General features: G+C 36.4%; 1 protein-coding gene across 1 annotated transcript in view; it reads right to left on the reverse strand.

Moving 5' to 3' along the window:
* Positions 1-12,144, reverse strand: part of LOC109468443 (vacuolar protein sorting-associated protein 4B-like) — a 40,767-nt gene extending 28,623 nt beyond the window's left edge. The window contains exons 1-2 of the mRNA XM_019766689.1: positions 11,975-12,144; positions 10,105-10,117 (exon numbers count right to left, since the gene is read on the reverse strand). Coding sequence (XP_019622248.1) covers positions 10,105-10,117; positions 11,975-11,999 — 38 coding nt within the window. The 5' untranslated portion in view covers positions 12,000-12,144. The remainder of the gene's footprint in view (positions 1-10,104; positions 10,118-11,974) is intronic.
* Positions 12,145-12,169: the final 25 nt, after the last annotated feature.

The following is a 12,169-nucleotide window of genomic DNA, read 5'->3' on the forward strand; positions in this document are numbered from 1 at the left end:
CACTCGACTCATCAGGTGGTCACGCACAGTTTACTGACATTTCAATTATTATCTTCTTATTAATGTTAAAGGCTACCAATTTAACATTAAATGTTCCATCTTTCCATGCCTCATATGGCTAGTACGTAATAAAATATATGGATGTATAAAAAGGTAAAGCACTCATCCTCAACTGAGGTTAAGTATGATGCTGTTTTAAGTAGCCTATACAAGCTATAGTGCAATGAGGCTTCATTATGCAGTGTTCAAACTATAAGTGCAAATATGTACCTCAGTGCAGGTAAAATTGGGGTTGAGCAGGTATTTCTGATGTCTACCTGTTCACATACATATCTATGAAGTATAAATTAGTTTTTGAACAGTTTTTAGTATGATTTAAGTTTTTAGTACTTCTTATTTAAAGTCTGAGTGGTGCAGGTAAAATTTCGGACAATTTCCAATGTTACAGAAAATGTTTTAGAAAATATACCTTTTGTATCGTCCCAATATTTTACATGCAGATTTGATGCAATACAAACTAGCTCTAAACCTTGGATCCATACAAACACTAACATATATTTTTTTTGGACTTGACACTCGTAACATTAATATCAGAAAATAAATCTCACGTCTCCATAGATAAAGCTTTATTCCTTTATTACATGATGGAATATCAATTTATATTAATAAATCAGACAGACTCATCTTTGTAACTGACTACAATACAATTAGCGATGGGCCATAATCTGAATTATTTATAATTATGTTAAGCATTCCAGGATTTGACATTAATGATGATAAAGAATTGTGATGTAGCATTTGTTACTAGGCCTAGCCTGGTGGCTTGTTGCTCCATCTAAGGCCTAAGAAACAAAATGTTGTGTTTCCTGTTTCCAGACCGATTCAAGAAAAAATTGCCCACCCTAGCCTTTTTTTGTGGGGTGGACCTTGGCAATTTTTCAAGCTGATCAACCTTTTCTAGCTCCATGATCTGACACCTGAGTGATGAAACCTTGTACAATTGGTTTTCCAAGATAGAAAATGTAAGTGTCCTCATGCAAGTTTTAGTTTCTTAAACTGTATTGTGTAAGTTAGATCACTACAGATTGCCAAACTCTAACAAAAAAAGGAAGAAGAAAAAAAAAGATAATCCCTACCTACCAACCCTAATTTTTTCAGGACTGAAACAGGAAACAACTTTCTTTTTTTCCTAGGCCTAAGCATGAAGATAAGAGTAATTCTTATGTAAATAGTCATCAATAGTGGCATAGACTGGAGGTAAACTTTGTTACTGGGGTAGAAAACTGTTTAAAGATCTTCTTGTGCAGGAGGAAAATTGTACGGTAATTTGTAGTTCCTTTATGCCACATCTCTTAGTTCTCGAATCAAAAGAAAGAAATGTGCTTAGAGGAATGTCGTCAAATGATCATTGAAGGGAACCCAAGACTTAAAAGAGGAATTAAACTTCGTTACTGGGGGAAAAATTAGTTTAGAGATCTTCTGACGTCGGAGAGAGAGAATATAAATTTCTTTAGGCCTCACCACCCTCATTTGTTGGTTGTCAGCAAAAAAATTGCTAAACTGAAAAATCAGCAGAAAAACAATATCTAGGACTAGGTCTTGGTGAACTCATTTTTTATGGTGTAAATGCAAAGTTACATCTGCTTTCATCTCAAGTTTTTGAAAATTTTCATTCTTTAAAATCCCATTTGCACAATGTAGAAAGTATATTTTTCTTTCATTTCTTAACATATTGTTGTCAAGACCAGAAAGGTGAAAATGTTTTTTTTTTAAATTTCAGTAGACCTTGTGTGGCTTTTTTTGCATGGTTCAAAACAATAACCAGGAATAGGAAATAATGCTGAAAATATGCTAAAATGTGGTTGTATGTGTCGTTCACATGAAGGTTTTTGTTCTGCAAAATATTGTCACTTGTAGGTCCATAACATTATGTAATTCCCTTTTGATCTACCCAGGAAACAAGAAAATAACTTGGCACAGCCTTAACTAGAAACAGCACCAAGCTAGATGTCACCAGAATCCAGATGCCTGCAGCCTGTACAGGTTCTTTGTTTGCACCCAGGCAGCAGGCTTACCAAGTCTAAAACCTGGAGGCAACCTGGTAGACAACTCTCTCCACCAGCTCAACTACCTTCTCCCATTAACAATTAAAACCAAAGGACCTGATACAGGCCCATCAACCCGGTACACAACCTTTGGCTCTTCAATATCACCCTGTCTGAAATAATGTATGCAACTAGGTCAATGAGATGCGTAAGATGCATGCTGGGATTGCCATCACACAGGAGCTGTCAATCAAGCCATTGCTTTCGCCTGGTTGGTTGACATAGACACTCACTGTCGCCAGTTCTTGGCTGGCTAAACCTTGGGTTTAGTAGATTTAACTCTCTCGGGAGGATATATTGGGCAAAATGGCCTTGGGCCTGATTGAACCACGTCAAAACAGATGAAATATACAATCTATATTACATGATTGACGTTAGAAAACTAAATATCGTTAGTCTTTAAATGGTCTCGAAGGAAATACACATTATAACATTTGCATGACAAATCTCATACCTACACAAGCTTTCCATTGACAAACAACTTTCACTTTGCAACGAACATTGTCTATTATTAACAAACAAAAAGTCAGCATTTTTTTACAGCATGAGAAGATAATATTATAACAATTTTATAGAGATTTCAATGTTCAGCAAATACTCATTATCATGATTCAAGGTTAGAATTTGTTACATAAGAAAAAAAAAACAAATACATATCACTTGGATAACAGTTACGACAAACATGCCAGCTACATTCCCTACATAACAAGTGTGTGTGTAAGGGTATGGGAGGATGTGGAATTTACATAAACATGACTGAGGGTGGCTACATGTGAGTAGGTTCCCCCAGTGGGCCACATGATGCTGTATTTGAATAATAATGAACCTGTTAGGTTGGGGGTGACTAGGTCAACAGTCAGGTGGTACTATTGGCTGGAGCGGCCTGGCCGGCGACTCACACCATTCATACCACCGTGTGGACAGGCTTGACCTTCAGGCTGGGGAACTGACTGACTGGACAGCCACAACCGTAAGTCTAGTAACATCCTTTCACACTAGCCATTACGAGCATCCGCTGTACCTTACCAGTACAGTCTCAGGATGATGTTGGGACTGTTGAGGATTGTTCTGTACTTAGGAGACGGTTTGGTGTCCGATGACAGGTGTCAGTGTCACTTACAGCTCCCAGTAAACAGTCGGCACGGCAACACGACAATATGTTGACACGATATAGATATCGGACAGACATGACAATGTGCTGTAATGCGATGACTGTTAGAAGCCCTGGGTTATGTAGTACTGCCACTGTGTAGGGGTCCGTTGGAATGTCAACATAACAAGCTAGAAGGTCAGGAGAGATTTACCCAACTGACCATGACTGCAACATTCCAAACATAGAAAAAAATCTCCTTCCTTCCACATAATCCGTAGATACAAGCGTTATAGGTACTTGATAATTGATCTATGACCTTGTTTTAGCCAATTAGAAGCTGTAGTATAATCATTAGAAGAAATTCTAGCTGTCTGTGTTCGGATGTGTATAATTGGACCAGTGCAGACGGCTTACTAACATCACCGTGGGTAGGGCTTAGTGTAGAGGATGGTGTTTTGAATAATGTCTGTGTCTGTATATAACCTCCAACACCTTTAACACCATGATAGATGGTAGGTTAAAACCTCTGTACTGTACTATTAAACCAAAGGCAGGCATTGTGCTTACAACTGTGTTGCCGTACAACTTATTCCAGAACGTAAATGAAAAAGTATCGCCTGTACCCCATTTCTGATGACAACCGTGGTGCCTTAAAAAAATATAACAAAAAAAAAGGTGATCCATTAACCATTGCAGTCTGTGTATTTATATCAAGACAGATTGAAGGACTTGTGGTGCTGCGCTGTTTCTTATTAAAGCGGGGATGCCAACATGCCCCTCAATGCCTTTGTTCTAATCTAGAGCTGCAGGAACTAACAGAGATCATCAGTCAAAGGCAACCAGACCTGCCACAGCCTGACGATGGAATGTATTGTCTCGTCCTGGTCAGAAGACGTATTCGGTGACATGGAAGCCTTCCCTATACTACAAGGTAAGTACAAGCAGGGTTAGACCTTTCTACGTCTTCTCATTTCTCTGGCCTTGGACAGGGGAAACTTTGTTAGTAAAACACTAGGGAACGGTGTTGGAACTTACCAATTGACCTGAATACGTCGAAGTTGTGCTTTACATCTGTTTCTAATTGTAACAGGCTAAAATAGCACAGGTCCATGGTCAAAAGCCAGCAACCACAAAATCTGGCCATTTCGTTATGTACTTAGTAAATACACATATGTGAAAGAATTTTTTCTTGCGTTTTTTTTTAAAGATTTGTAAACATGATCCATCTGTTACTTCAGAAAGACTAAAAGATATTCATACAATTATTTATTTACAAGTATGGATAATTATCTTGGAGCAAAGTTGTATGTTCAAATAGGGTTTCTCACTACAAAATTTCTTTACTTGTGTTGCATAATTTTATCAATTAATATGATACATTGACGTTACAAAAACTCTACATCAAAATACTGTATGATGAATGATGAATGAAAGTCATCAAGAAAGATAATTCTTAACTTGTTAGCCATTTGATAAACCTTCTGGTTGTTTATAACGTTATTTTTCAATGAATCTTGTGCCACACTACATGATAGGGATACCAGCAGAACTAGTAGTAGTCTATAATTTATTACACCACTGCAGGCACATAAAAATCTCTCACACAGTTGTTTGAAGATTAACACTAATAATTTACTCCAAACATATGTCCCTGACACAAGTACAAAACTCCGACAGTGGTCGAAATCCTTTTTTTTTTAGTGTTTTGCAACATTGCATCTATAATGTCACAATATTGTTCTGCAATTTGGAAATAATTTTTTTAAGGCCCTGACTCAAACCCATACAAAGCTGCATGTTAGCAAACATTTTAAATGCAATTTGAAAATACATGCATAACTACATGCAGTATATCATGAAGTCAGTAGTAAGCACAAAAGCTCAGACAATCGAACCCGTATCCTGATTTTTTTAGTCTGCAAACTTGCAGGTTGCTTGATTTTTCTTCTGCAAAATGGAAAATTTCTCAGCAAAATGCAGACTGCAGACAGGTATTTCTAACACTGTCGGAGGAAACAGGAAAGACACAGGTCTCTCCTAGCAGTGGCGGCGGATTAACTTTCCATGTTTGAGGAATTGTTTGATGAAAGAGACTGCCCAGAAACAATCCCATGCCGGGGGAGCAGGATGGGTTTTCCTGGTCTCTCTGTAATCCTCGCAACTTTGATATCCAAATTAGAACTCCCGCGCTCCGCGTATCAAAGCTTCGCTTGATTACAGAGTAGAACTGGTATAGATTCTCGTATTGACCGTCAGATATCGGGTAGTTAAAAGTACATATACATACGGACATCACTCTCAAACTCCCCCTGTATATTGTATATCAGCAGATCAGGGTTGACAGCGGAAACCACTATCCAAACACAGGGGAGAAAAGATGCATACCAGAAAGTGTCAAGGGATTAGCTTTCTCTGTTCTTGTGTCTGGCACTAGAAACATAAAACTGACTAGTCAGAATGAACGACAGCGTAAAAATGGGCAAACATGATGAGGTAACAAATCAAGAGAAATTGTCGCTGGTTACTTTGAGTCAAGAATTATGTTTGGCACAATATTTCGTAACTAGTTGAAGAAGAATATACCGAGAAAGTGTTGCGTTGAGGTGCGGGTATTTGCAGAACTGACTTCCTTTTTGGACAATACGATGACAGATGTGAGCTATATGTAGGTATAGACATAAATGTATCTGTCTGTACTTTTAATTTGTTGGGACTATTTTGTATATCCACATTGTACTGTAATGGAAAGACCATATAGTATACACATGTGTATAGTAAAATTGTCCGTACAAGTGACCACCTCTACCTAAGGACCACCTGACCACTTTTTGATAGTCCCTTCGAAATTTGTTTTGGAATCACACAAGCATTAAGAATCCTGACTATAGTGACCACCTGTCCACATAGACCAGATTTTGTTGGAACCTTGAGTGGGAATACTTTTTTTTGCAATGTTCTGCAATATTGCAGATGAGTCAAAATTTGGAAACACTTTCTGCAAATACACAAGCCTCCATACTACTTTTTACAGTCTGCAAAAATTTGCAGGGTGCTTAATTTTTTTTCTGCAATATTGAAAATGTCTCTGCAAAATGCAGACTGCAGATTGGTATTTCTATCACTGTGTAGGATAAGCGACTACCAAAATAACCCTATCCCTGCACCTTACTGATACTAAAAGACTGGCCTTTAGGCCATCATTCTCTGATATCTGACTCAATCAACCTGGCAGTATGGCTCAAAGGTATCTGTCTGACTCCAGGCACTGTGAACTACATAAGTACAGGACAAAGGTCTTCTTGCCCAGCCAAAAGGTCACCAAAAGCATAATTTATATCATTTAGCAACAGCTTTTTCATAAACACCGAGATAAGATTCAGAACAGTATTTTATAACATCAGAAGAAATGATCATGGATACAGAATTGAAAATCATTCTCAAATTCAAAAAGGATTTTTAAAAGGCAAATATCTTTATGTTTTGTATTTTATACCATCTGCCTCAACTTTTATTGAACATTATTGAATTCAGTTTTATTTAGATCTACCATTGAACAGGTTATATCATTTACAGGATCAATTCAAGCGGAATACGTGTTTTACACTAGGATGCATTGATATGGTTCCCATATGATTAGATGACCCACTTTACTACTACATGTACACATCAAGCAACAATTGTCCTTCAATATGCAGAATCCTATTGTCAAAATAGAAGTTCCCGGTACGTAGTATTGCCAGCAACAAGCAAATATGAGAGATACAAACAGAGACTGTCCTTCTGCATTTGTATTAAACAATTCCAGAGCAACAAGTATTCTTGATATAAGGATACAACAAGAAAGGGTACATTGGGAGAATACACACAATTTTTGGGCTCATGTTTTATGAAAAAAAAAACATATGGTTTTGATAACATGAAGCAGACCATTTCACGAACAGACACACAATAACTGACAAATGCATATGTTACCAATAGAGAACCTCTTTCCAATATATCTGTATATTACTTTGTATGGCCTTCCTCATATAGGTTTCATTGAAAATGGACATTATGTCAGAAGTGTGTATCAAGCTTTTTTGTGTTATTGATATCAACAAATACATAGACAATTTTTACTCAGTATATTATGTACCTAACAATTCTAGCTACTCTGTGAATGGATAAATATATGGATGTACTACAGTTTTCATAGTTAATAATTGCGTGATAATGCAGTTTGTGTATGTGAAACATGGCCACCCTGTATTTGTTTACTGTTCAACCGGTATAACCACCCTTTTGAGCACACCAGATTTTCAGGCAACTACGGCGGCAGCTTATAATAATATCATATTGAAGCACCTCTGTCACACCAAGCTTATGTATATCTCACTTGTTATTTTTGCACTTTGCAACAATGAGTTCTATTTCACTCTATACTAATAATATTTTTGAAGGAAAGAAGGAATTTTTTCAACACCTCAGACCTTGGTTGATAACTGTGATACTTGTAGTTATGACTGTTACTTGTTCTTTTCTGTATTATTCCAGTTCTAACATGTTAACCACATTGTTTCTCTGAGCTCCTTTGTTCTAAGAATGAGTATTTACATTACATCATTGTTGTTGTTGTCCCATGTGCATGATGTAGATGTATATAAACAAATCTACAGGTGGCTTGCTTTCTATGCAGGTTACGGATCAACAGGATTTGCCGTTAACTTTTTTATGAAAACACCAAGGCAATTTTTAATTTCTTGAATGGTTCCACCATTGAAATTCTACCTGCAGTAAAAAAATCTCGCCATGCAATTTTCAGACCTTTGTATCATGTTTTGAAAGGATACAAAACCCGTTAGTACAATGGTGCACTCTAAAACATACTTGCTAATATTAATAATTATACAGCAAGTTTCCATTTTGTAGGTATCTTTTTATGTTTCTTTGATATAAAACTGGTAGTGTGTACCAGTGAAAGACTTGTTAAAACCAACTACATAAGTATAACTATAAGTAATATGTTTACAGACATACAACACTCAAAGCTTTATGTCTACATTTCTAGCAGCTTACATGTAATGAATCCTATAGATTGCAGAAACAACTGACTTAAAATGCCCTTGTCTAAGCAACTTACTTCTGATCCATCCAATTCATACACCTATATCTAATCTACATGGTCATTCCTGGACACTTTTACGGCACGCCAATACATAAAGCACTCAACACCTGCACCACACAACAGCTTTAGGAGATAACACATCATCCAGACACTTGGAGACTTATCATTACCACCAGTACAGTCTTGTTACACGGGGCATTTCCGTAAATAAATGGATTTCCCTTTCAAATCACCTACGCAAAGACAGATTTTAAGATCCTTGCTAGAACTGGTAACAGTCTGAATTATCTGGAAAGTTAAATGATGGGGATATCATTAATGTGTGAGTTTCCATTTATATATAATGACCATACAGGGAGATTTGAACACCTTTTTCTGCTTGAGGTCTCACAATCAAGACCTACCATCTGCCATGACTGCAGGATATATCAGGGTGCATTTTATTGATAACACAAAACGCGATCCGTCTTTTCCTCGATGGCACCGTAATGATGGAAGTTACCTACATACTAGTGAGTAGGAGGGGAAACTTTTATACAATGTGATGCGCATGATACAGTGGGGTAATGAGTTAGAGTGGTCCCACTTTTCACACATCTATCATGGAAGCCCAGAGCTTTTAGATTTGCATCTAGAACCATGTCTGGCAAACAAGAAATTAAATTTGAATAGCCCAAATAAGAAAAGTCACAAAGATTTTTTAAAACATTTAAATGTCTAACATTCTTTTTAATTTTAAATAAGACAGGTTAAAAACAAATTACAAGTATAATGGTGGATCAAATTATGATATTTACCTGAAAAATTACTAAAATCATTATTCCCACAACTAAATTTATAGAAAGATGTACAGCAACAGAAAAAAACACAATATAGTATACTCTTAAACCCCAAAAGATCCTTCCTTGCTTGTACTCCTGTTTATGAATCCAACTTTGCTACATAACTGATAGATCTATCATGTGCATAACCTTCTCCCTGCTGCCTAACCCCAAATTTATAACCAATACACATTTGGTGCCAAGTTGCTAACAACACCTTAGTGGGGAAAACGTTGAACCAGACAATAAAACAATTATCGGTTCCACCAATCAGATCTACATTTGAACCAAGGTGGGCGGAGCTACAGGATTACAGAAGTCAATTATTTACTTCACAATCAGGTGTGAAAAACAATTTAATAGCAATACACATCATGCTCCCCAGGAAATGTAGGAAACTTGAAGATAATTCCTTTAAAATGCAATTTTCCACTGGAAAACTACATATTGCAAATAACTTATATATTCGAGATAGCAAAATTTTGCAGTCTGAGAAAAATGGACATGTTCGCAGATCTATATGTTCATGGCGGGCAACAGCAGGTGCAGCAAAAAGAAAGTCAGCAAATTATTTGTTCGCGGTAATGATAAATTCACAACTTACAGAAGTAACAGCAAAAACCATGAAAATATAAAAGTACTGCAAATTAACATAAAGTAATTTACAGTAAAAAATATGCACCATGTACATTTACAACATTTTATGCCCTGGGAACACCATCAACATAAAAAAAACATACTTGTACTAGTAGATGCCCCTTGACATACATCCACGCCAAAAAAGGTGACGCCAAAACTCTAACTATACACAAAGTTCACAAACACGAACTATACTGCCACCCTCCACCCAGAACTATACAAACATGTGTAAACATATGTATACGCTTCCCCACTACATTACATACAGACAGCACTCTGCACTACTGTGTGTACTGTATAAAGACTACGAGTAGAAAAGTCCATGGAACAAGCTCAACTCACCACTCTGCAGCGTCTGTTGCACAGTAACCCAGTTGTTGGACACACCAGTTGCAGAGAATGTCCAAGTGGAACAACAGAAAGCAGTACATGTAGTATCAAGAAAAGAGATGCATACAACGCACGTGGTTAGAACTTAAGAGATGTCATAAGTTTGTTGGTCTTGTTCTATGTATGTTATGGGCCAAATGAAGATAATTTCTTGGTCCTTACATGGGTAAAATCATTAATAGTGGAGTGAAAAATCAACATCTAAACTTGGTCTAAAAGGAAAGTATGTTATATCTTGGTACACAGCTGAGAGAGATGCAAGTTTTTCTCCCAACCCACTACTATTAGTACTAATTTTTTTTTTCTTGGAATTGAATTGTCTAAGAATCAAATCAATGAATTGGTATATGGTGATATCATATTTGTTTTTTTCTCTCATGTAGAAGGTGGTAATAATTATATCACCAAGCCCCCCTGTGCTGCTGGCAAGAGAATTATTTGCTTACGAATTTGTTAATGTTGTTACAATAGAAGCACAATATTCAAGGTTTCGAATTTTTACCTGGCGTTCTCACAGCTTTGTAACATTGCAAATAGATTACACAATAGTAAAACAAATTCATAATTTACATAATAGACTGAATCCATCTGTACAACAAAATTAACAGTTGAAACAATGAGAGAGTTTTTGCATTTTTTAAGTTCTTATTTTTTGGACTGTTTGTGTCAAAGTGGGCGGGGCTGTGGAATTAGCATACAATTTAATTACATCTAGAACAATTAACATTTCATTGTTTTGTACTTTTATAAGAGGTAAACTAAAGCTTGTTTAAATGCAGAATTTATGGTGTTGGAACTTATTCATGTTAACCTGTAGCTCAATTTGTTTTACTAAGGAAACAATAAAAACTTTTCTGACTTGTGTGGCTTCTTTCATGCAATTGTTTTCTTACAATCACAACATACAACATACAGATGTCATATTTAGATAACAATATTGTAATACAAGTATAATTGTTTTGATGTTCTTTTGATTTTGATAACTGTACTGAGACAACTTACATGACGATGTATTTTTCTACTTATAAAACTATTGCATGTACTAGAACAGCATTTCATTTATTTCCGTGGTATGAATCTGTAGGTGGCAAATGTTGCACTGTTTACAGATTACAACTTTTAATCAAATTAGAGCCAACCAATGATAAAAGACCAACTGTTTTGTAACAGATTTGGCCGTAAAGTTGCTTCAAAAATAAGCCTGCGAAAAATCCGTAACGTAGCGGGAAACTTGTGACTTTTTGTGTAAATACAACGACTGGAAATTTTTTTTTCTTCTATAAATCTGTTCGGGTGTCATACCAATTATTGTGATCATCGGCCATTTACCGATGTTTATGAAATCGATTGAAAACGCGGTAAAATCCACACGTGTAAATCATGATCATCGAAAACAAAAGTCGAATCGTTCTTAAAACGCTCTGTTGTAGAGTTGAGCGTCATTTTTCAGCTAATTTTCGTTTTCAAAATTATTCATTTTTCATAATCTACGCAAGGAAATGAGAGATGGGAAAATTCACCCGTTGCGCATACTAGTAATAATTTATATATGCATGTTATGCGCGATGGCCAAAACAAAAGACGGTCGAGTTTCTAGGCTTTCTTGCGGCCGAATCGAGCCAAGTTAGATCGAAAACTCGTGCAGACAATAACCGAGACGGATCTTAAGCAAGGAAATCTGAAAAGACAACAATTCCAAACGTTTTCGTCGGTTTTATGCCGACCGGATTTGTACACTAGAAAGTGGGTCAACTCGTAAAGTAGGACGCGCGTAGTCGGAACGAAAAATATATATAACAAGAGAAACAAAGGAAAACCTTACCTTTATACAAGTCCAATAGATCCATTTTTGGTACAGAATATCATACAAAACATTCAAAAACAAAATCTATCCAACAAGTAAGGAATCAGTGTTAAATGTTACAAAAGTCACTGGAAGTAGGTCAGTATCATGCCTTCGAAATGGCCGCCATTTGTAAAAATGACCAGGGAAAACAAAGACCTTTTTAGATTTTTG

This window comes from Branchiostoma belcheri, unplaced genomic scaffold (assembly GCF_001625305.1).
Source record: "Branchiostoma belcheri isolate BF01 breed outbred unplaced genomic scaffold, Haploidv18h27 scaffold2, whole genome shotgun sequence".
Classification (NCBI taxonomy): Eukaryota; Metazoa; Chordata; class Leptocardii; order Amphioxiformes; family Branchiostomatidae; genus Branchiostoma; species Branchiostoma belcheri.